At 39.8% G+C, this 26,891-nt stretch overlaps 1 protein-coding gene across 1 annotated transcript in view; it reads left to right on the top strand.

The window, feature by feature from the left end:
- The window catches only part of gpr158b (G protein-coupled receptor 158b), a 57,584-nt gene that overhangs the window by 20,844 nt on the left and 9,849 nt on the right, over positions 1-26,891 (top strand). The window contains exons 3-8 of the mRNA XM_078265079.1: positions 700-802; positions 6,823-7,034; positions 9,096-9,164; positions 16,551-16,660; positions 18,154-18,392; positions 23,055-23,193. Of these exons, the coding sequence (XP_078121205.1) occupies positions 700-802; positions 6,823-7,034; positions 9,096-9,164; positions 16,551-16,660; positions 18,154-18,392; positions 23,055-23,193 (872 nt within the window). The remainder of the gene's footprint in view (positions 1-699; positions 803-6,822; positions 7,035-9,095; positions 9,165-16,550; positions 16,661-18,153; positions 18,393-23,054; positions 23,194-26,891) is intronic.

The raw sequence follows: 26,891 nt of genomic DNA, 5'->3' as shown, positions 1-26,891 counted from the left end.
TCATTTCTTGCAAATGCAAATCATATTTACTCAAGAGGCATTTTTAAGCATGCGGTGGAGCCAGAAATGCTGCAAATATTAATCAATGTGTGAAGAGAACAATCAACACAATCACAGTTATGTCTTTGCAGCGACTATAATTTCGACCTCATATTTACTTGATGCCATTATGTCCATTATGTTTCATTTTCATTTTTGGATGATATAATTGGGTCTTTATTATTGTAGGGCTGCAAATAACACTTAGTTTTGATTAATCTAGAGTCTTTTCTTGTATTTGGTCTGCAGTATTTCAGAAAATAATTAACCATTCCCAAGAGCCTAAGGTGACTTCCTCAGATATTCAATTTACTATAATAAAACAAATATTACATTTTGTAATATACAATATTACAGACTATTTTGTTGTTGCTGTGTCCTATCATTTTGCTTCTGAAATCCTAAATACCAGGAAGAATTTCATAACTTTACTCCCACTTGCTTTTCGATTCAAAAAGCAAAACAAAGCTGTGTTGGCTGAGTCACCCAATGATTCCCCTTCCTCTTGTTGTTTCACATTCACGCAATTTCCTCTCAGCTTCTAACTTTTGCCTCCATGTAACTAACTCATGTGATCTTCTTGTTGATAACAACCAAAATAGGTAAACACTGATTCTTTTATCAATGTCCATCTGTCTGTCTTTGCATTTTCTTTCTCAGTGCACTCCCATCATCGGCCATGGATTTGTGTTGGACAAGTACAAGTGCCAGTGCAGGAGAGGATTCTTCCACCCAAGCCGAGTGGCGCTCAATGGCTTTAAAAGTAGGTTACAAACACCTCTGTGATATAAAAATAAATATTGCAGCGAGCTGTCAGATCAAAAGTTAGAATTTTTCAAAAGGAAACTTTTGGGATTCATGAAAAAAACTAAAAACATCATTTTTTTTCAGCTGACAGTCACACATTTTGTTTGAAAGTCTTATGTCTTTGAATGGGTATCATGGGGCCTGTGAGGTTATGAAACCTCAAGCTTCAGTCAAAGGATTTTGACTGTTCTTATTGTGAAAAGGTTTACTATTTTGTTTTTATTCTGAGTTCTCGTGGGAGCCACAGGTGGCTTCTGAATCCCAGACCTGTTGGATTATAGGGTGGCTGTGTAGACAGAGAACACGCATTGGCAGAATAAACTTGAATAAAGGATTAGTCACACTTAAGTGACTGTTCACTAAGCCCTGCAACCCAAGTTACCGTTGCTATGCCTGTCACTTAATGATTTACCATTTGAAATTTTTAGTAATGTTTTTAAACAAAGGCTCTTTGATTTCATCCAGAACTAAACAAAAGCCAGCAACCATGGATTAGGTCGGCTGAAATGACAAATGTCGCTAGCAGATTTTGTCAGTAGCGTAAGCTAATGCTAATGCTAATGCTATAGCTCCAGCTGAACCCTGTAAACATGGAAATGAAGCAGCAGCATTGGTCATGTATCACAGGGTCAGAGATGTTCAAGTCATTTTTTGGAAGTCCAAGTCGAGTCTCAAGTCTTTGAGCTCGAGTCCAAGTCAAGTCTCAAGTCTTTGAGGGGCAAGTTCAAGTCAAGTCTCAAGTCTTTTGCCACGAGTTCAAGTCAAGTCTTAAGTCTCTGGCCATCTGATCTGTCTCTAACATTGTATTGTTAAATCTTATGAATTCAAAGCATGTCCTGTAGCTACCATCCAGACAGTACAGTATCAAAATCAGTTGTAGGGTAACTTTATGGGGTCTACTGCAATGCAATCTGAAGAAACACAAATTAAGAACTCTGATTCAATTTCAAATCTGTATTTTTCAACATTTTGGTATCGGACATCGTATAGTCAAATCTTCTGCTACTTAACACATCCCTCTAGCCCTCGGACCTGGTGAAATATTAACCTAAGTTTGTCACATCATATGGATACAACTATACAATTTGCCTGTTCCCAGCATTAGCACAACACTTTGCGATGGTTAGCTTGTTACTACCTGTGACGATATATGCTAAATGTAACATCTCTTTCACATTAGCAAGTGACTGACCTATCTGGGTGCGTTTTGAGATGCCTGATGAAGTTCGACGTTGTTGATCCGGCATCATTTATCTTGGTGCCACACACCTTTCATGTAGCTGTTCGCTTACTGTCACTTTTTATAAAGTTATTGAAAGCAAAACTAATGACAAAAGGCACAACTCCGGGAGGACTTGGTGTCTCCATCGCCAATGCATTTTTTTATATGTGAGTGCGCGCACACAAGGCATAACGCATGCGTTATGTTGCACATTATGGCAAAGGGCAGGGGACATGCAGCTCGTCATTTATATGCGTCAATAAAAGAAAATAGAAATACATGAATAAATTTAGATTTAAAAAGCAATAATTGCATGAAAACAGGTTTTTGACGAGTCTCGAAGCTTGAGTCACAAGTCAAGTCTGAAGTCACTGTTTGTGCGACTTAAGTGCGACTTGAGTACGAGTCTCAGACTCAAGTCCCCATCTCTGCATAGGGTAAAGCTATTTATCCCGTGTATTATAGTACAATGTTATGAATAAAAATGTAAGTGGGGATGACACGCAGCAAAGGGCCACACGTTGGATTCGAACCCGAACCACTGCAAATGACTCAGCCTTACTGCTCTTACTGGGTGAGCTAGAGGTCGCCCCTTATGCTAAAAGGATTTGATGATGAGAAACAACCAGTAACACTAAGCAGGTTTGGTCAGAGTTACTACACTAATGTAATGTAAACCTCCCCAAACCAAATAAAGAGCAGGACAAGCCTGATAACGTTAAGTTACTCTAATCTCTGGTATGTTGGAGGTTGGATGCCCCAGTCCTGAAGGTATTACTCTAACCTAATTAACACTCAACCCAACAAAATAATGTAGTTAGCTATAGACACGCCCTTTGCCTTTGGAAGTAACACTTGGTTATACTGTAAGCTAGTTAGCTGGACATACTAATATTACTTTTGAGCAGACACGCTGTTTAATCCATTCCTTACACTTTCGCTTTTGTATTTTTGGTTTTGTTAAGGCCAATTACAAAAAAACTCATACTAATTATCACTCTTATTTCTGTAAAGCCCCATGCACACCTTTGTGTGGGAAGAAATCCAAAGCTTACGGTTGCTAAGCTATGATTGGACAATCGCAGTTCGAGAGAGGGTTTTAGTGAATGGTCATTGATATTGTCCGTCCTTAAGATCTGGCTATCACTCTCATATTTCCTATATTCCTTATTAATTGATACAGGTGTGACAGACACAATGAATATGGGCTGAACACTTACAAATCTGAACATGTACACACAATTTGGCTTTAGACCTTTTCTCCACAGATGGTTCTCCTGTCACCCTTGGATTTTCAAGTATATCCATAACTTTACCTCCCTGTTCGTGCTTTGGATTTGAAAGCCAGTATTCTGAAACCTTGACTGAAAGCGCTGCATCCTCGGGCAGAAAGCTTGGCCCTGATGAGCGAGATAATCAAGCAACTGTGGTGGTTTTCATCACTGACTCCAACAATACAGCACCCCAAGGGGGATGATATGCTAAACTGGAGGTTTATTGTAATGCAGCGTGATGAGGCCTGCAGTCAAACGGCTCAGTCTGTGAAGACTCATCTTCCAAACCCCATGCAGAACCCGTCATTAAAAATCACTGCGGCTCAGATTGGGTCGCAGTAGCTGGCGACCCTTATTTCCCTTCCTGGAACCTAACTGTTATTCCTTGTGCATCCCAGAAAACAGACCAGACTGGAAACAGATTTTCTATTGTTCCCTAGCAACAGGCCAAAAGGACAGATGTCAAAGAAGAGAAAGGATGGAGGGAGAAAAAGACAGCCTGCAATAACAAATAAATTAATCTGTAAATGTGCAGTAGAACCTCATGAAACATGACATTGGATTTGAATGTCACAATCACACTTTTTGCTGGTGATCGACATTTTGTCTAGATAGATAGATAGATAGATAGATAGATAGATAGATAGATAGATAGATAGATAGATAGATAGATAGATAGATAGATTGATTGACACAAGTTCATGATCTTAAAAGACAATTTGGATTATAAACCAAAATGTATATGACAGCAAAGCCATTAGTGTGCCTCTTTATCAGCTGTCCCACACTGAAACTCTAAACACAAGTCAAACTGACAAAGGTTTCATTCAATTCATTAAACAGCCATAACACACAGTAACAGTGTGAGCTGTTTCAACTCAAAACAAGTATTTCCTCCTCATTAGGTTTGGTGCAGAACTATCCACCACCTTCCAGTACTTTGCACATTGACCAGTTCGCTGGGGCTATAGCTCAGAGTGCAGAATTATAATTCTGCACTCTGAGCTATCTTCTTGAGGTAATGTTGATGTCAATGTTTCACTTCTACGTTTGTGATTCATGCAGTTTAATGTACAAAAACAACTTTTCATGTTGATCTCCTAGTCTCAGTTATTTTGGTTTGTTTTCATTTCACTTATGATGTTGCTCGGAAACCTGTCAGGTAGAGAGGTACACTGTTGACCTTTAGAATACTTACTAATACGTTCTTTTTGTCCAAAATCTTTTCCCGATCTCTTGTGGGTTAGGATTATTTGAAATCCTCGAGCTAAGTGTAGCCCACAGAGTACACATGAAAAGACAAAAAACAAGCAACACAAGTTTACATTTTTCATTTAAAGTTGAGAAGATTGTGGAACTACAGTTACAAACAAAAAACCATCAGAACAGAAGCACAATTTAGCAGCTTGAACAACAAGCAATCACTGAAAACAAATCCCTCCCATTAGATAATCTAATGGAGATGCTGTCTGCACATGACAACTGACCCCAAACAGAGAGGTGTGGCATCACTGAACATCTGGCCCCACGCTAAATGTGTGAAACTGAGTCAAGAAATTACAATTTAATAGGGTTTCTCTTTCTCTCGTTCGGTAATTTCCCTCTATTCTCTTTCCATTCATTGTGACAATGATTTGTCCCTCAAAAGTCAAATAAAAGAACAGATTGTGTGCCCAGAGGTTTGAAAGCACAGCAGTTTTGCCCCTCTAATAATCACATAGATGTGGATGTAAACCAATACGAATATGTTATTAAGATATGCACACATCTGAACAGATACTAAAACAATCAAATGTATTATGCTAAAACATGGTACTCAATATTCATACATTTGAGATGATGAATTTGAGATTCTCTAGAGCTTTGAAATGTAATGCATTCCTCACTTGTTTTATTCTCCTGCTGCTCTCTCTCCACTATTGATTTCCACCCAGTACCACAGCTTTTATATATAAAGACTTAGTTTAGACTTTTTGCATTCTGTTTTGAAGATGGGGTCCCGATAAAAAATCATGTTTCATTATTTGATTAATTCAGGTACACGGTTAAAATGTTATGTTGTTTTGCTAATTTTGCTATATTTTGCAGCTAAACTTGTAGATACATGTATGAGGTGTAGTATAGGTGTAGTATAAATGGCAGCAGAAAACAATTTATTGCAGAAAATGAAGCAGACTAACTTCTAAGCTTCCAGTATGAACCACATCTGTTATAAATCAGAATATGGATACGAATACAATACAGATATTTTTTGTAAGATAAACAAATACAGCTTTGTGCTAACAACATCCTGGCACCAATTCTCATTGTGAATTTCAGTGAAGGCATATATACCAGAGAAGATAAACAGCTTAACTGGGGTTTACAGCAAAAAAGTCAAAAGACAGTGAGAGGGTGGATCACGAGCCATTTAGTTTTCACGGTCACCTCCTTCTCTTCTTTTCTAAACCAACAAAACCACTTTGTATGATTTCTTAGTCTCAGTGTCTACATTATTGCTTGATAAATTGTCTTCAAGGTCTGTTATTATGTCAATAAATGTACCAGTCGATTCATGCCTAACTTGTTTGATCATTACCGGCGGACATTCTGCACATTCTCTTGCATTCGAGCTCTACTGAAGCACTGTCAAACTTTAGCACAATGTTTGCATACTGTATGAGCTCTGGGACTTACAAAGGAATTACATGCTTATCAAGCATCATTTTCAAGAAGAGCTGCATCATATGCGCATGTGCATGCTTGTGTGTGCATACGTGCTTGTGTGTGTGTGTGTGTGTGTGCATGTGTGCGTGCGTGCGTGCGTGCGTGTGTGGTGAAGATGGAGGATTTGGACTAAAGATTTACACCAAATACTGCAACAGCAGACATGTCGCCGAATGAAGATTATATTTTTGGCATCACCTGTCCTTTCTTTATATGTTATTGATAACGTTTCGGCTCCAAAGGCGCTTTAACAGAACACATACAGTCATGCGAATGTGACCAATTTCAAATGAGATGTTCGTAAAAAATAATCTAGGGACAGATTTGATAAACCACATCCACGTGTGCCACATGCTGGTATAACAACAATGATGCAGACCGGAGTGATGAAGGAAAGCAGTGTCACAGTATTTTATCCTCCTCCCCTTCATTAATCCCTCATCTGCCTAATTAAAGGCTGTATTCTTGTAATTATCACCCCCAAGGCTTTGTGATTGATTGGATTGATGTTTTTTACTCCTTTAAATTGATTAAGTGAGCATTTAATGAGAAGTCAGTGTGTGACGGCTAAACCAAATTAATTGCATCGATAATCCTTGAAAACACCATATCAGAGCCATGTTCTAAGTTGTGATGAGACATATTTTTAAAAAGGCTGTCTTTCATCCGTTAGAAGAGTACAAATGCTTGAGCTCTGCAGTAACATACAGTATGCAAATATATACCCAACATTTAGAGCTCTGATTGTCAACCGAAGTGCTCTCACGTCCTCAGGTAAGGAGCATGGCTCAAACAGAGACGAGACCTCTGACGTGTCCAGTAAGTGCCTGCCGTGCCACGATGGCTGCCCCTACTGCCGGGATGACACGCCCTGCCTGGCGCAGGAGGATGGTGCTCTGCGGCTTGCTGTGGCCTCCTTCCATGCTCTGTGTATGGTGCTGGACCTAGCCAGCATGGTGGTGGTCTACCACTTCAGGAGGAAGAAGGTGAGTGGACACAGAGGCCACTGTGGAGGAGTGTTGGATGCAAAGCAAATGCTCTTCACACATCAGGACCTTAAAGCTACAGTTGATAACTTTTATAAAAAATAACTTTTTGTCATATTTGCTAAAACTGTTACTATATCGTGATAGTATGAGACAGATCATTTGTGAAAAAAGTCATGTTCCTCTGCCTCCTCCTGGTGGTGCTCCTAATGGCATGAGGAAAACAACCAATCAGAGCCGAGGAGTCTCTTACGCAGTGTCAATGACTGCTCGTGAACTGCGGTCAAACTGTAAAACTAGGCAGCACTGATCAAATATGAATCAACATTCTGTTACTGCATTGCCTATTTCAATTCTGAAATTCAATTCTGTCAGGATATAGTGACAGTTTCAGCAAATTTGACAAAAACAAATTTTATAAAAGTTACCTACTGCAGCTTTAAGGTAAACTAATCAGGAGTGGTACTACTGAGCCTGTATAAATGGTTATATAATGTCCTCTGTGGCTTTGGAGGGAGTTTTAAGTCTAGTGATGTCATCAAGGCTTATTTTAGATTGGAGACAGTTTTGCAACATAAAGTCTGTGTTTGAAACTTGGGGGTGTAGAGTTTGAAAGACCAGGTTAAGAGGGTCTAAAAGTACTGTCACATTATACGGACAGATTTAAGCATGCAGTTGCTGTTTTGGAGCGATCTCTGGCTGGCTCTAGGTGGACAGCGGTCCACCTGTGCACAGTCTGCCAATAAAAACATTAATGAGCTGTGTTTGGAAATATGAAGGACATTATTCCCTTCCATTGGTACAATATTACATTACCAGACGACAGTTTGTGATCGCTTTGCTCAATTTTTATTTAATAACCGCATTATAACCATGACATCATTTTTTGGGGGGGAGGGCGGACAATGGGGCAATTTCATGCATTCTGCATTATAGGAATTGCAGGATTCAACTTTTTGGAGCTTGACCCATACTAAGGACTAACAGTCAGAAAATCTTATCCTGTGCTGCTTGGATTTTTGGAGGAAGATGATGGTCAGCTGAGACAGCGCTTGATAAGTGCCAGAAGCTGTTCCCGACAATCCAACATCCAGCATATTGTACCAGACTTATATACAAATGAAACGCAAACAGTACCTCCATGCAATAGCTCACACAGTAAATGGTTGTAAAATTAGACAAGTTTCAGCAGTTTTATTTCACACAGGGTTGCCCTCTAACAAAGGGCTCCATGGATTTAACGCTGCCACTGGATTTCAGTAAGTTAGAGGAGCAAGTCTGATAAGTAAATGTTAATTTGCTATTTATCTGTGTTTGAAAATATGTGTAATTTCATACCACATGCATTTTACAGGGCCAAATTAAAAAACAATCCATTTCATGCTTTATTGTTTTTTTCTTGACAAACATTGAACTAATTAACACTCGCCTCAATTTGAATCGACATAGATTTGCAGCAAATAGTTGCATAATATCCCCTCTGATAATAGAATAAAGTGAAATAAATATGAGATCCTCACGGTGTAAGTTAATTACAACCGCTCCTCGGGCAAAGTTGAGTTGAATCTTTCCCAGTGTGCTATTTATAGACATTTGTGTTGTTGCATCAAAATCTCATACATTTCTTCAGTTCAAAAGAAATGTCCCTGGAGCCGTTTGAATTTACATTAAAAACATTTAAAAAATAATGAAATCCAAGTGTTAGCAAACATATATTTAACTCCTCTTTGTGTTTGTTTGCTTTGAAAGAGGCATGATTTGTTATTTGCATTTGCCTGTAATATGCAAAGAAGCTGGAGCTACAAATCCTCACAACACTGTTCAAACAAACGGGATCAAAAAGGATTTGATGCAATACTTTTGACATATTCGCTATGTTGTTGAATTTCACAACATAGTGCCAATTCACTGAGATGAGCAAACACCTTTAATTGATAACTTTAGACTGGCAATATTTTTCAACCCCTCTTAACACACCAAGCCATGTATACATCATGTTTTTCCTGTCAGTGATTGATTGATTGAAGTTTTTTGTTATTGTTTCTCTTTCCCCATTAACAGAGCATCCGCACATCTGGTCTCATTCTGCTGGAAGCCATCTTGTTTGGGGCTTTACTGCTCTACTTCCCAGTAAGTCTGCATTCTGATCTTAAATGGCACCCACAATTTACTCAGTCTGTCACTCCTTCGGTTTTTGATTTGCTCATATTAAAGTTATAATGCTTAAGATGTCCTAATTTACATTATTTTGTAGACGTATTTTTCAAGGAATGATTGCTGTCAGCGTTAACCACGGCGACAAAAACAATATGTTTCCTGTGGTGGCTTCACAATAAAAGCCGCCCGTGTTTCAACAGTTCAGTGGTTTAAAAATGAGGCGGCCACAGAAGGACATGCTGGCTTTGCATTAACAGTAACTTAATACAGCTCTGATACGGCCATATGAGAGATATAACTACAGTAAAGCTGGATTACATATGTACTGTTTCCAGTCAATCCCTTCTGAATGTGAAGGCAATTTGAATCCAGTGTGGTAACAGTGGAATCCGCCGCTAACAATGACAACTACTATAGAGAGGTAATTACAGAATATGAATAAATTGAGTAGCTATTGCAGGAAAAATGGTATGCATACATAGTAATGGGGTTTAGGGCTGGGACAGTTACCGCATTCACGCCTACCGCGGATCTGAGCTCGTCACCGTCATCACCGCAAAAAAACATTGGCCTGCACATGTGTGCACGTTGTGTCTAATGACATGGACTCATTGATTCTTATGACATGGACTCATTGATTCTAATGACATGGACTCATTGATTCTAATGACATGGACTCATTGATTCTAATGACATGGATCATTGATTCTAATGACATGGACTCATTGATTCTAATGACATGGATTGTGTCTGATGACATTGTGTCTTACATGCATTCATGGTTTTCTAAACAAAAGTTATCATTAAAAGATGGAGAAAATCCGACCTTTCGCGAGTTGGGGAGCGCAATGTTCCATGACACATAATAACATTCCATTCGTGTTGACTATTGTTGGCCTCAATGTCTTGTATCGGAGAAATGTCTTTGCCAAGCTTTCCTACCGTGTATTACGGTAGGAAAGGCAAAGACATACTAGCTTAACAAGCCAGCGGAGTTTCCTTCTGTTTATAGCTTTATCCCGATAAAACGGCACGGTTGAATTTCAGCCTGCATGCACGTGCATGTGTCGTAGCCTAAAACAGAGCGGCTTATATTGGTAGAGAGAGCAACAAGTTAGCGAACTGCTGAGTCGCCCTTTCTGCTCTCTGTCTGCTCACCTGTGCTAGACGGGCTGCACTCGGCATTGTCGGCAAACTATTTTATTTATATTTTACTTTATTGACAAAAGAGCTTTCTGAACTGTCTGTGGAATGGATCAACGGAGGTGAGAGAAACCATTGTGGCCCTGAATGACAGCAAAACTCAGTGAAGACTCTCACATTGAGCTGAAATGGAAACACTGTGCTGCAATCTTTTACAGTCTATGGCTGCAACATACTGTATGTTGTAAGGTTTAAGCCAATGTTTTTTCGGGGGTAACGCCATTCACTTTACTGGCAGTATTGACAATAGAAGGAAGGAAGGAAAAATTCCATACCGTCCAATCCCTAAAGGGGTTTGAGTTCATGAAAATCTTAATGATTGTAACTTTTAAATGAGGGAGAGGTCAAAGTGTACAATTTAAAATCTACCATTTTACCAAGACAATGAAGCCATTGCTTGTTGTTAAAAAAAGGATTCATGTTCATTACATTACTGTGTAAATAAGGCAGTAAATACTGCCTCCTACTTCTTCAGCTGCAGCTAGTACTTCTGATCATTGTCTGGAAAAAAACAAAGAGCTGGACATCAGTTAGTGTGCATGTACAGTATGAGTGTTGAGCGTGTTCTTGAGCTTGTTGAACTTACTGAGCGTGTTCCTTTGCCAGTCTTTCTGTTGTGTTGCCTGTATGTGTGAGGAGGTCTAGGTGGGTAGGTGCCAGCGTGCATTGTACAACAACACAGTAGGTGTGTATTTGCATTTGTGCACACAGCCCACAGTGCACCTGGAGTGCTGCATCAGAAGCCCATCTTTAGCAGGGAAACAGATGGAAGAAACCTGAGCGCCATGTAACAGGGAGATCAGATGTAACCGGGGAATTCGCTCCCTTCAAATACTTGCACAGACTGCCAACAGTGAGCCACTGCTCTCTTCAAACAGAAGGCCTGATGGCTGGATGTTGGCCATTTTTAAGAAGGAAAAAAATCTGCCGAGAGAAAAAGCTTCAGAGCGCTCGGCTGACTCTTGGGATAAAAGTTTTTGTTCTCATTCTAAAGTTACTGGAGTGTTACCATAGGAAATATATTTGCATTAGAATAGAAAGCCTGGTAGTGTTGGTGCAGCAGATAAGGACAGCAAGTATTTTAGATTTGTCCTTATGCGACCACACTTTGCGTATAATTCTGCTGTGAAGCTCAAAATGGATTTGATTTTGCATCCATCCATCTGCCCTCTCCCCCCCATTCACCCCAAGGATAACAAACCAAAGTACCAAAAATAGCATCCCAGAAATATCCTGCCACTCTCTTATGTTCACACACACTTAGATACACTCAATGGTCTCTTCCTCCCTTGGCTCTGCTGTATCTCCATCTTTTTCTGCATTTCTTGGCACCTTGCGTGCCTGTCTGCCTCCCCCTTCCCCCATATTTTTCTTTCATTACCCCTCTGCGTGCTCTCTCGCCATCTCACCTTTGTGTCTGTCTCCTCTCCTGCAGTCTTAACGTTTGTTGCTGCTGCTGTTTCTTTGTTGCTGCCACCACAAGCCTCCTTAGTTAAGCTTGGTGCAGCTGCTCCGCTCTGGTGCTTGATGCATTTTTAAACAGTCCATCAAGTTCTAGCACAACTTGTTTTAAAAATACATCTGCTGATTAATTGATGGAGGAGGCATGGGAGGTTGGATACAAACCAGGAGAGCCACCTTCTCTTCTGGGCAATATAAAAATGTGTCTTTTTATTGTGCAGTCTCCTGTGACTTTGTAGTCCACATGGGTAGCACTGCAGAAATGGTGTGTTTGTGTATGCCAATCTATGTGTGTGTGTGTTTGTGTGTGTGTATATACGCAGAGTGGAGTGGCTTCAAATCTTCACATTTTCCTGTGATTCTGTGCATGTGCATTTGTGCATGGATTTGCATTTCTGCGTTTCTGTAGGCCCACAGTATGTGGGTGTAAGAAACAGTGCGGCCTACTTTTATCTGATATTTATGGAAGTGATTTATTGTTTTGGTTCGTCATGTAGACCAGAGAGCTGGAAGGCTGGATGTTTGCTCAGGAAGCAAAGAGATTAAGGTGCCAGGGAGGATGCTAATCCTAACCACAGTTAGCATGAGAGTGAGACATGGAGAGGTAGGAGGACGAGAGGAAGAGAAGACACTGAAAGAGACAGAGTATGCAAGTGTCTGGTGAATTGTTCCACTCTTAAGGGTTGGCAACATTTGGTCTGTTTATTCTACCTGTTCTTTACACTTTTATTTATTTGTGTTTTTGTCTACTCTAATATTTGATTTAGCAGTAATGGTTGCTATTACCTCATTCAAGCTCTATGTTGCTTCACAGAAGCAGAGGAAGAATGTTACAAATGCATATAGTTCAATTATCAAATCAGTTGTCATTTTCATTTCTAAGTTCAACTTTAAAAAAAGACAATGTTTAAAGCTGCTTTAATCAATATTTGTATATTAACACAGGATCCAATCATATTTAATGTAACAAACCTACCAAGACAGACTAAGTTAGATATTGAACATAGTGGAGCATTTAGCAGCTAAAGAGACAGATATTTCCCGCAGTAGTTGGTGGAGACCAAAACAAAGCTTCAAGAAAAGCAAATATTGAGCTTATATTCATCAGGTGGCCAGTAAAAGCACATTTTGCTTCGCATCTGCTTGATCTGTTAATAAGCCACTGTTTGCTAACACGTTCACTATATCAGCTTTATAAGGTGATAAGATGTTGATGTTGTGTAGGGAGTGTGTTGTGGTGCCCCCAAGTGGCAACAAAATCAATGAATGCAGTTTTAAAAGAATAGTTCAATATTTTAGGAAATATGCTTATCCACCTTCTTATAAGAGTGAGATGAAAAGATTGATACCAGCCTCATATCTGTGCATTAGGTATGGCGCTGGAGCAGCGACCTGGTTAGCCTAGCTTAGCATAAAATCTGGAAACAGAGGGGAACCGTGAGCCTGGCTCTGTCCAATTAAATACATTTGCCTTCCAATATCTCTAAAGCTGCCACAGCACAGCACTCTGACATGTAAAGATGCAAATATTTGCTAACTCCCCATAAAACCACAAATAGTTTTTTTATATCTCTGTTTGCGTATGAATTAAACACACTATTAGTAGGGAGATTTTCAAATTGTGGACAGAGCCAGCTAGATGTTTCACACTAGTTCCAATCTTTATGCTAATCTAATTGCTTCCTGGTTCTAGCTCCATATTTAATGTACAGACATTAATTAATATCATATGATTAGGAAAGAAAGCCAGTAACCATATTTCCCCAAAATGTTTATCCATTCCTATAAAAAAAATAAGTAATTTTTTTCCAGGAAAGAACATTATTGGTATTAAAACTATGAGTCATGTCAGGGCTGTCTTCCACATAATCACTATAATTTTGAAATATTGTCTTTGTCTGAAATATGGAGGGATTCATTTTTTGGTAGCAATTTTTATTAAAAAATTGACACGTACAATGAAACTCTTTCTTTTAATATCACAACTAATTTATCAGATCCTGAGTTGCAACAGTGACTCACAGTCGACAGTGGAGCATTAAAAAGGAACAGCTATAATTCCTGTTCTTGGGTATAAAATGGACTTGGCTCCCCACTATCTCATGACCAGCATAACAATGACCAACTTTGGCACTGCAAGGTTTTGATGAGGAGTGTGGATGGAGGGAACCTGTTGATTCAACTCTGCGAGACAAGATGTCTGTATACCAGAGGTGAACTGAGAGTGGACACACTGACAGCAGAAAATAGGGATGTTATGACAGTTTAATTGCACACTGAGCCACGTTTTGGTAGAATGGGTGAAACTGATCATGTCATTTTTGTATTCGATTACACAGACAAACACGGCAAAATTATGATGATGAAATCATGTGTTCCTCATATGCTCATTACGTCAATACATCTTCACTGTGTCATCTCGAAAATCTATTTTAATTGTAACTTCCTGAATAGCAGATTTTATATTGTTGTGATTTCATCATTCTGTCTTTGTAGCATACTATTACCTCTGTCTGAGGCCACATTGAGTATACACTATTATCCATATTTCCAATTAAACATTAGTTTCCCCTTTCTTTAACACATCTTGCAGCCAGACCGCTACAGTCTCAGGGTTGGCTGTTTTTTGAGTTTGCTGCAGATGTTTTGCTTCTTTTCTGAGGAAAAGAGGTTACAGGTGCTGTTGTTGATTAAGCTTAATTACTCTGGATAGCTGCTGTCTCTTAAAATGCCAAGGCATCCTAAGAGCTGGGATGAATCACTGGTTGCACTCCTCTGGGATAGGTTTATACTGCATCTTTAATGATATACAATATTCTGTCCAAGGCCATGTGGTTAACTGTAACCTCCAGTGGATGGATTTATGTAAAGCAAACATCCACCAATATAAATAACATCCCACGATGCTGGAGTTTAACACAGCTCACAGTAGGTGAGAAGCGGGGAACACAAACTATAACAGGGCTAAACACAGTCTAAACACAGTCCTCTTGGGTGGATGATCTACTCAAACAACTGAATAACTAAGTGTAGGTGAAGTTATAAAATAAATAATATTATGGCCATTTGTGTGGGCAGATTCAGGTTTATTTCCAAGTAGGTTTTCACATACAAGGAATTTGCCTTTGTGTTTTGGTGCATGACAATTAGTGATCGAAAGTCAAAATAAAAGCAAGTAATGCAAAAGTCATGAAACATAAATATAAAATTAAAAATGACAATAAAAAATGCTATAAAATATGTACAATATATCTGTTTTAAAATGAAAGAGATACTGTTAATAGGTGCAAAATATTGACCAGGGAATGTGCAAAAGTTCACAGTATGAATTATAGAGACTATGTGCAATGTAAAGCAGCAAGGTAAATAGAATAACATCACATATGATGCAACATTGCCGTTTCAGCACTTCAAGAGCTGAATAATGGATTCTCAGACACTCTGATCAGGTCATCTCCATATATTTTTTTACATGGAGCATACATACAGAAAAGCCTTTTTTTTGGTACCTCAACTTCTGTTTAAAATAAATTCAAATTGAAATCTGTAAGCATACAATACCTGCTTGTGAGAGGGTGCAAGACTGGAGGCACCTTGCTTGCTCTCTGTCTTTAGTATCTTTAAGTATTTTTACAAAAAGTGTAGCTGAAGTTTTCCTCCATACTATGTCTTTGGTGTGAGGCCGCCTACCAGTTGCACACGTGATTATGCTGACCACTTACTGGTTTAGAGTACTCAGCAAAAGCACCTCTCAATACTGTGACATTTTTACCTTTTGGGAGCCGGTAATAAAGTTGCTCATCATAAAGTAAATGAAATGTGAATACAGATTAGTCGGTAGTCTGTAGAATTTATGTAATATTTTAGTTCCTACATATGCTTTGTGTGGAATTTAAACAGCAAAACTACTGAAGGCTGACACAGGAAGGAGTCATGCTTTAATATCCTGGAGGATTTTTATCCACCAGGTGAGTGAGGAAGGTTTTCTTTGCTTCAGTGGAAATAAGCGCAGAGTTACTACACCGGATCCTCAGCTTCACATGGGTCACTGGAGATTTGACATGTGGCGTCCTGTTGAGGTACACGCTAATTAAATGAAACACAGCTGTAATAGAAGTGCAACTGGAAGCTCTGATCTTTACAGCATGGCATGTGAGTATTCAACCACTGTCACAGCCTCGTCTTTAATAGTAATAGGTGAGAATAAACCTCACACGAAGCAGGAAATAAAAGACTTATATTTTATGAGCCACTGGCGGATTCTCTGTTTTATTTCAAATCACACAGGGACCAAAGATGACAACCTGGGCTGCACATGTGCACACACTGAAACATGTGAACGTCCATGCACTATAAATACAAATTAGCAAATAATCACGCTCAGATGCAGTCGCCTGTTAAATACCAGCAGTGAGATAAGGACTTTCATATTTAATGTGTTCTGGCAGCTGACATATGAACAACATACAGTTAAGAAATGTTAGCGGGAGCTCTGGAGGCGTAGGATACATCTGCCTCCAGCTCTGCTTCTCACATGATGGAGACTCATTTTCATTTCTGATTCCTTCTGGGTGAATATGAGAGGAGTGTGACAGGAGTGGAAGTGCGATTCGCTGCTTGCAAAAATAGAATATATATATTTACATAACCTCTGTCTATCAGTGTGAACACTAACACTGCTGTACCACTGCACAGGTGATGATCCTTTACTTCCAACCCAGTGTGTTTCGCTGTGTCCTCCTGAGGTGGGTTCGCCTCCTGGGTTTTGCCATCATGTACGGCACCGTCATCCTCAAGCTGTACAGGTACTGTCAACTAAAACTGAAAGCATTTGAATCAAAAGAGTGGTAATCATCATATGGTATTTGCTATATGTTGTATCCCCTTCCTATGAATTATTCCTATAATAAAGCAAAAACCTTGTCTTCCCACCTCTTCCTCCTATCTCGTGTCCTGTCTTCCTACTTCTTCTCCTTGTCTCCTCATCTTATTCCATTCTGTCTCTGCTCCTCTCCTCTCTTCCTATCCTCATCTCTCATCTCCTTGTCGTCTTATCTCCTCTACATGTCGTCCTTCCTCCTCTCCTGCTCTTCTCTCGTGTCCTTTCTTTTCTCCTTGTCTCTTCACCTCTTCCCCTCACCTAACTCCTCTCCCCTCTTCCTATTTCCTCTTCTTGTCTCCTCATCTCCTTTTGTCTCTGCTCCTTTTCTCTCTTCCTATCTCCTCCCCTTATCTCCTTTTCTGCTATCTTCTCCTTTTTTGTCCTCTCCCAGTCTATATCATCTCTTCTTCAGAGAAACAATTCTGTGTTTGGATGGATGATCTTCATCCAAATGTTCTTCTCATATTTTCTCCCCTCCTCTCTTCCTATCTCCTTTCCTTTCCTCACCTCCTTTCCTGGTATTACAACTTGCCCCATGAGTTAGACTTCCTTAGTTTCAATAAATGAGCTCCCTCCCAGTCTGCACTCACACACATGCATGCAGTCAATAAGCACATTTAAATTTCACATCAGGTCCGGTCTATCTGCGTCTGCCTGCTTAAGTATCTACTCAGACACACACTCACTTTCTGCTCTTCAGCTCCGAGCAAGTGTTGCCAAGATGGTAGAAGGGGGTCAAAGGCCGGCCACAGTGTTCCCTTGGCAAAATTACCAATGAGATTTTTTTTCCGAGGTCGCTGGGTGCGAAATGTGCCCCGGGGCCAAGCTCTTACAGCCCGGGCCCACTGAATATATCATATAAAATGGATTTGTCACAATCTGGTTGGGAGTAGGCAGATGAGCACAGCGTAGAGACAATAGTAAACAGAGAAGTGACTGTTTGTGTGTCTGGATGGTGATATTCATTTACGTAACTACATGCTATCTTTGTCATATATATCTCCCCTTACCCAGCATCAACTGGCTGATGTGTTGCATTTTTAATTCCCTTCACAGAGGCGGTATTGTCTTGTGTGAAGATACTGTGCAACTTATAAATAAACTGCCTCTGCATGCATTCAGTCTAATGTGTCCCATCTCCAACCAGAAAAGTTAAAAACTGACACCCATAAGAATATTCCAAGTTGTTAAATTTGGAAGAAACAACAGCATGAATTACAAATTAACATGAATGAATTGAAATAACAATGCCCTTTTCTCCCTGATTCTTTTAATTCAAGTGTGCATGTTAGTAAGATCAACAGCCGGGGGTGTGAGTTGTCAATTGCAGCAAGATCATTTCTTACACTGCTCAGTCTCAAGTATTCAGACTTAACTCCTGTCCTCTTCTTCCTCCTCTCTCTCTCCTTCTCCCAGGGTGTTAAAGGTGTTCCTGTCCCGCACGGCTCAGAGAACGCCTTACATGACCAGCTGGCGGGTCCTGCGACTGCTAGTGGTGATACTGCTGGTGGTGCTGTGGTTCCTGGTGGCCTGGACCTCCGCCGTGTGCCAGAACCCCGAGCTGAGTCGGGCCCTGATTGCTGCAGGCCTCACCCCAGAGGGGCTGCAGTTCAGCATGTGTCTGCTGGATCGATGGGACTACATGATGGCTGTTGGTAAGTGTGTTTTCTGTATTTCTGTAGTTATATGTACCCGATGTGTAGTGAGGACAAGAAATGAGTGAGGAAATTTCGGTCCTTCTTACCACTTAAGTAAGGAGATTTTGGGCTTATAGCTTGTGGGTAGGTTGCTTGGGTAAGGCTAAATATTAAGTTTGGAAACTTTTGGAAAAAGCTGCAGGCAGGGTCAGGTGGAAGAACTGCCTGATACCTCTAGGGTGTCTTTGAACTTTCCAACGCAGTTTTTCTAAACTTTTGTTTGACTCTACATTAAATATATTCTGTACTGTATATACACATTCTTAAAAAACGCTTTAAATGTTACTTAAATGTATTTTGTGAGTGAGTCTTTCCTTGAAGAGTAACTTAAAGACACCCTGAGGAGTTTTTGACAATGTTTTTATCAGTGGGTTTAAAAGTCTTGAAGTTCCAATGCCAGCGTGGTCAAAAGGTACACAGAGACTGATGTATACAGGAAGGCAAAAAGACACTCCGACTTCACAGAACTGGGTTTTCAATAGCTGCACCATATCTGACGCATTATTATGCTTTAAAAAAGCTGTTGGTGCTGACAGCCAATGAATTACACACAAATAGAGGGGACTGTTTGAAGTCATTAAACTGCATCTTGATATTTCCAGCGAGTCTGAATCACAGTGCATCCTTGTCTTGTCACCTGGAGAATCTTGAATACATGTGATAAACTTCCCTGCTTTGACAGGTTTCTTGTTGAAGATAAATAAGAGCCACCTCTTCAAGCGAGGCATAAAATGCTCCCAAACATGCCACCCGCCTGCTTGTCAGAAGACATTATTGTGCTGTACTATGCCCCTTTATTCAGCACCCAGCCCTCAAAGCAATATTTTGAAAAACCTCTGCTCCGAACTTGAGGTTAAATGGATGCAGTTGTGAATTTTGAAGATAGTGTCCATTGTTTGATTCTGTTTACCTGATGGGTTTGCTCACAAAAGGTTTAATGGATGGTCCTGTGTATTCAGTTAACAATGGGTTGCTCTGATAAACAAGATGGAGTACCCCTTTCTCAGTGTCTTGGGCTGCCACCAGCATTAAAGCAGAACCCTCCAGAGGGCTGGAGGTGCCGCCGAGTCTCTTATTTATTTTTTACAGCCCTTCACCACAAGCTTGTCTCTAAGGACTTTCCAGAAGATAAACCTATCTAGTTTTAACTGGAAAATAATCAATGACAGAATATAATGGAACATTATAACATAAAACATATGAAAGCAAATCTAAGCACAATAGCAGAGTACTCACCCCAAAGGATGTGAATGTGTATCTGTTATATTGCTGCTGCAACTTCACCTTGACGGTCCATACTCTGTTCTGCTCTCTTATATCTTTCATCCCAGCCTTTTATATTATGCTTTAAGCTTCCGTTTCTTTTGATTCACATTTATCCATAGATCATATATTATATATCTAAGCAGCACATAAAAATGCAGTGAACCAGACTCTAAGAATGAGGTTTTTTGGTGAGTCCGCCATTAAGTTACCAGTAGTTACTAGACTTGTAATAGCAGCCCCTTAGGGACTGTACAAATGTATTTGGTAAGCCTTATTTTCGACTTAGAAAAACAACCCATTTGCTTTGGACCCTCCACTTGACTGTGAAATAAATTGCAACACACTCCCCTGATATTTCCACTTAGCCCAAATTTCAAGCTAAAAATAAATAAAATTGTACATTAGCAGTGTAATCAGCAATTTGCTAATTATGGAAACATAACAAATGGTTTTGAACTAAGAGCTACTAAATAAACAGTTATCACCATCGTCACTGAATAAGGAAACAGGGCACGAACAATAATGTTCAAATTTCTTCTAACTATAATGATATACTTCTATTTCTTTTTTTTTTTTAAACTGACATCATTGTACCAGCCACTACTTAAATGTGTATTGGAAAATAAAGCCCAGATACAGAGACATGATTGTTGTCCTCTGCATATGGTAATACTCAGCATTATGGTACATGGCACACACAAAATGCATTTTTGGACATACCTTTTTTGATGTAGAGTCCCTTCCCCCCCCCTACTAAATCTTGCAAGAAAAGGATGAAATAAAATGTAAATATAGGGCAAAAAAAATGAAAGACCCCACTCTGCCCTTCCAAAACAATCAGACCTTCAGCAAAAAAAAAAAAAATACTGTACTAAGACTAATACTTTTTTGTACAGTCCCTAAAATGACCAGAGTCTATAACACTGTCAAGCTAATAAGCGATTGTTTAGGTGACAAGTTGCAGGTTCTATCCCTCATGTATCTGGTGACTCAGAGGGCCTTGTGTGTGCGTTACAGTAGCTTCCTAATGACAGACTCTTGAAGCAGGAGGCAGTGATGGGCACCTCACTGAAGCCAGTCTGACAGCAGGGGAGACTAATCCTGTTTGGAAAGAGCCAAAGGACGGATCCCTGAGAGAAGCTTGGTCTGCCTCTGAAAACTGATAGACAGGCAGACTCAGAGAGAAAAAGAGAGAGACGGAAGTGGCAGGGAAAAAGAAGAGTGGAGCCTGTGAAGTATGAAGCTTAGAGGGATGTAGGAAACGATGCAGAGAGAGTTTTCCAGCAGCTGGGGAGTGGGGGGGAGAACTTCAGCGGAAAAGAAGAAGAAGAGGGAGCTGGTGAAGGGAGGACAGCTAAGGACACTCTGGAGATGCAACAGAGGAGCGCAGCATCTTCAGAGGAAATGACGCTGTGTTTGTGGCGTGACAGCTTCCCACAAATGCAGCACTTTTAATGGAATGAAACACATAGATCACAACAATCCCTCCGTGTGGGTTTTTACGTCCGTGTGTGTCAGTGTGTATTTGTGTGTGCAGTCAAGACAAGACAGAAAGGCGTCCCTGCTGTTCGCTGTGACAGCCAGGGAGAACACACTGGTGTACTGAGGCTACACTGAAGGACAGGAAGCACCCTGCAAAGCTGCTTTGGAGGATGCATGTTGTGCTTGTAAAAATGAATCCTAATTGTGTTTTGCTTGTTTTGTTATAATGCTGACAAGAGGAACAAATGTTTGTCTAGAAATGAATAAGTCATCCTATTTTGTCTGCAAATGCGGAGCAAAATGCAGCTGAAGCAAAACAGAGTATTCATGATGTCAACAATAAGCAATTCATTTGAATCCACAATTAATCTACATTAGTTGGAATTGTTCCCTCTTGCAAGCAGCTCTCCATGCATCCTGATTCAGAGGCTAAGTACCAAGTAATTAGTGATGATTTATACACTAGGCCTATTCATGAATATTAATGGACTGTAATCACTGTAAAGACTTTATGGACTCATATGCCAACACAGTCCTTGGCACAGTTCTTGGCGCTCTTTGCTCCATGCAAACAAAACAAGAAGCTCAAATAGCTTGCATCAGAGAAGCCTCAGACTTGGTGATGCTCATTTGGAATTTTTTATATGCAGCATATAACATTAGAATTTAATATTTTATTATTGTAAAAAACATATATTTGAAAAAATGTTGTTTTGCATCTTCTTTTCTCCTACACCAGATACAGCAATATTTATCAAATTGCTTCAAGACATAATTGTACACCCCCAAAATGCAGCAACCCTAAAGGTATCGATCGCGTTCCAAATAATTAATATTGATTTTTGCAGTTCTTTGAAATTTCCGTTCACGTACAAGATGATAATGAGCTATCTATATACAGCAGAGTTCATATGCTAGCTTTTAAAATTCATCTTCCCTGTAAATTACAGGCGGGCTGTGTGACCTAGGTGAGATTAGACGACAGCAGGAAGGTGTCAACACACTGTTGAGGAAGCAGCTGCCTCACTTGGGGGGGACACTGCAAACACGGTGAACTGTTGCTAAATTAGGAACTGCATTATTGCTGTGAACGTTATCAGCTCTGCAAGTATCAAAGCAGAGTTGAGAATCAACTTCTTCATCGTCTTCTTTGTTTCAAACAGAGTGTGGTGAATAACAGTATCGCTGTGTACCATCACTGTGACTCTGCATCTACATGTAGCAGGGTTAACAAACTAAGTCAGAGTAACTGAGTGCTGCTTTCATTGAACATGCAAATCAAAGAAAGACTATGCTGACTCTCAAAGGAATAGTTCAACATTTTGAGATATACATTTTGGAAAACTTTTTTTCTGAGAGTGAGATGAGAGAAGATCGATACCACTATCTTCTCATCTCACCCTCAGAAAAAAAGCAAATTAGTGTGTTTCCCAAAAAGTTCAACTATTGCTTTAAAGCTTTAGAGTTGAGTTTGGTACTTTGAAAAGAGTTTCCAGCCTCAAGGGAGGCATTTTATACTTAAAAAAGTCAAACTTTCTGGATTTTAGAGCTTTGTCCCAGCTTAAAGATGCAGTAGGTAAGACTTATAAAACTAACTTTCTGTCATTTTTGCTGAAACTGACCCTATTTTCCAGTAGAACTACTTGAAGCAAGTAATTTAAAAAAGAATCCAGCTCCTCTGGCACCACCTACAGCCTGTAGTGCGATTTGCAAAAATGTTTAAATTCTTTGGCTAAAGCCTGGATCTTCACAATCCTACCTACTTAAAAACACTAATTAGGAAAATAACGAAATTAAAGACAATAAATACTTTAAATCAGTGCTCTAACTCCCTTCGTAACCTTTTTGTTGTTTGTTTCTTTTGTTTCCAAGCGGAGTTCCTGTTCCTGCTGTGGGGGGTGTACCTCTGCTTCGCAGTCCGCACCGTACCGTCCGCTTTCCACGAGCCACGTTACATGGCTGTGGCCATCTACAATGAGCTCCTCATATCAGCCATCTTCCACATCATCAGGTGGGTGAGCAAAATAGGGTGGAACAGGTGCGAGTGGGCGTGGACAAAGAGATGTGTAGTCAGAGGTGAACGTCTAAATCACGTCCTCTGAAAAGGAAAAGGGGAAGAGCAATTCTATTATACCTTTCATGAACATGTCTGTGACAGTAAGGAGCAAATAGTGTGAACAATGGCAAGGAGCTTAGATGGCTTTACCTCTTCTTGCACCTGTTAATCATAATCACACATATTTGCGTGGTAGAGCAGGGCATTCATTTACAAGTGCTGAACACTTCAGATGAAAGGCAGAGAGTTCACCCACCCCCTTCATCAGGGAAATGATCAGTGTCAGCAGAGTGCCTAGGTAAGCCAGTTGAAAGAGGTGAATAAAAAATGTCTTCCCCAGGCAGAGACACAGCAGCCATAGATCTACTATGCCAGAGTCCATAACTCTCTGTGCCAAGTAACTGTCTTTCTGTCACAGGTGGCAAGTAACATAATATACTCAGACAACTTTTATTTAAAATGTCTTTTTATTGGAGTAATCATCATATATATTTGCTTGAAAATACCTTAAAGGTCCTATGACATGGTGCTTTTTGAATGCTTTTATATAGGCCTTAGTGGTCCCCTAATACTGTATCTGAAGTCTCTTTTATATAGGCCTTAGTGGTCCCCTAATACTGTATCTGAAGTCTCTTTTATATAGACCTTAGTGGTCCCCTAATACTGTATCTGAAGTCTCTTTTATATAGACCTTAGTGGTCCCCTAATACTGTATCTGAAGTCTTTTATATAGACCTTAGTGGTCCCCTAATACTGTATCTGAAGTCTTTTATATAGACCTTAGTGGTCCCCTAATACTGTATCTGAAGTCTTTTATATAGACCTTAGTGGTCCCCTAATACTGTATCTGAAGTCTCTTTCCCGAAATTCAGCCTTGGTGCAGAATTACAGCCACTAGAGCCAGTCCCACAATGAGCTTTACTTAGGATGTGCCATTTCTGTGTCTGTAACTTTAAATGCTATTGAGGAGGAAAGAGGGGGGGCAAGGTGGAGGGTGGGGGTGTGGCCTTGACCAACTACCACTTTACTTGTTTGCAAGCCATGATGTCTCTCTCTTTCTCATGGGTGGGCCAAATTCTCTGGGGGGCAAAGCAGAGAAAGGGGAGGTAACCTTGCTCCTTATGAAATCATAAGGAGGAGATTCCAGATCGGCCCATCTGAGCTTTCATTTTCTCAAAGGCCCGGGGCTCGGTTTACACCTATCGCCATTTCTAGCCACTGGGGGACCATAGGCAGGCGGGGGAACTCATATTAATGTTTAAAAAAAAACTCATAAAGTGAAATTTTCATGCAATGGGACCTTTAAAGAAGCTAAATGTTAACCAAACCTTGAGTGGTAATGGGTCATTAAATTATTTCTTGATTTCCACAGTAGTTGTTGTGGAGGAATATATTGTTGTAATACTAAATTCTAATTATCATATCAAATACTGTAAATGTGTCATGTGAGGTGAACTCACAGAGAACTATCACCCACAGCTTTATGGAGCCTTTCACAGCTTTAGTTCATTGTTTTGGTTTTATGACCCACAACATTTTTGATTCACTCTCACCGTTCTCATCAGTGTCATTTACAGCTGCAGCCCATGGCTATTTCTTACCAATAAAGCTCTCAAAAATCCACAGTACACTGACCTGCCCTGCACCTAATAGCAGACTAAGTTAGCAACTAGCTGGTGAACATAGTAGAGCATTTAGAAGCTAAAGAGCTGGATATTTAGCTCAGGAGTTGATGGAGACCAAAACAGAGCTAAAAGGACATGACTCCAAATAAATACTAATGTTGCTACATGTCTGCTGGATGTGTATTAAGGCAACTGTTAGCGGATACATTAGCCAAAACAACTTAATAAGAAGATAATATGCCAATCTTGTGTTTTCATCTTGTTTTAGCTGCCCCCAAGTGGCCAAAAATGATTAGAATCATCTGTTAAATTGTCATATTTTTAAAGTGCCCATATTATGCTCATTTCAGTTTCATAATTGTATTTTGAGGTTGTACCAGAATAGGTTTACATGGTTTAATTTTCAAAAACACCATATTTTTGTTGTACTGCACATTGTTGCAGATCCTCTTTTCCCCCTGTGTGTAGAGCTCTCTGTTTAGCTACAGAGTGAGGCATCTCACTTCTATCCCATCTTTGTTGGGAGGCGCACATGCACAGTAGCTAGGTAAGGATCACATCAACTAGCTGTTTGTTTCTACAAATTCAGTTAGTACAAGGCAGGATTAGCCGGGAGACTTCTTCTAAACGAGGGCGCAATTCCAACTTTGCGTGGAATACCTGCAGAACAGGGACATGTAAGTAGTTATTTTGTAGATTATGGTGAACTAGTGTGTGTTGTAGCAGTGTTTTGCCATTGAGAACGAGCTAGCCCCTGAAATATGAAAATATGTGTTTGTGTGAAAAAGTGTTTTTTTTCATAATATGAGCACTTTAAAACTCCTTCTGTGTCATTTTTTACACAAAACAATGTGACAGTTTAGGCTGCAAAGTTTTAGAAGCCTATTGCCTCAAGACTAAGCTAAACATCTTAATATTTTCTGCTTTTGATGCACTCATTTTATCACACGTTTGAAGACAAACTGTGTCGAATGCTTTGCAAAGCAGACTGGAGGCTGGTTTGGTGAATGTAAATTTCTTCCCTTCAGGCAGCCTTTTCACGTTTATGTTGCATAAAAATCAGCTTACAGAGACTTGAAACTTGATTGAAATGCATAATACATCTTTTCATCCATCTTACAATACAAGTACATCTCACAATTTGTGGGGTAGTAACATGGTTAAAGGTAGGGACTGTTTGGAAAATAAAAAAACTCTTCTTTGGGGTTTGGAAAAATACATTACTGCCCCACTTGTGACTGATTGAATCATCATTTTAACCTGCAAAATCCGATTCGATCAGGTGAATTCTGGCTGACTTATAACTATGCCTGCCTTTGTGCCTCTTAGGAGCTTATTTACACACAAGCTGTTTTCTATGTGTCTGAAAATGGGTTTTGACTATCTAAGTTGAAAAAACAGAACTGTTCAAAGAACGGTGAGGTAGTAATACATTCATTTTTACAAGACTTCTAAAGCAAAGAATACTTTGTCAGTTTTTTATTGCGCGCCTACAGGAGCCTGGGTCACTTTTTTTTTTTTTCAATAAAACTGTAGGTGATTGAATATTCTTTCATTTAGGCAGTGGCCTATTGTGCTCAGTTGGACAAAAAGGAAAAGATCACATCATCATACTTTTAATCTGTTGAGAAACTGAAAAGTCCAATGGGTACACCTTCATCATTGGTGTAAAGCTGTTATAAATCAAGTTGTTCTCGCTTGCTGGGAAATAAAAATAAAAAAATGTGCCGCTGTGACCCAGCGATAAGGCTAGACTTGTGTGGGAAGTGTGTGGGCGGTAGGGTTGATAAACACACACAATGCTTTTGGATATCTAATGTGAATTATGATGATTGTTGGGAGTGAGTCACCTTGGTCGATTTCTGACAAACAAGAAAAACACACAGGCATAGAGGAATCTTTTCACAGACTTTGGACAACATAAACAATACTCAGCTTGATAACGCCTATTCATTCCATTAATTTATCTGTCATGGTGTCTGGATTGAATTGGTTGTGGAAAATTTATGCCAAAATATTCTCTCTCTC

The sequence above is a fragment of the Sander vitreus genome, chromosome 12 (assembly GCF_031162955.1).
Source record: "Sander vitreus isolate 19-12246 chromosome 12, sanVit1, whole genome shotgun sequence".
NCBI classification, from domain to species: domain Eukaryota; kingdom Metazoa; phylum Chordata; class Actinopteri; order Perciformes; family Percidae; genus Sander; species Sander vitreus.
The sequence above is the reverse complement of the archived record's forward strand: the minus strand, read 5'-3'. Positions and strand labels throughout refer to the sequence as shown.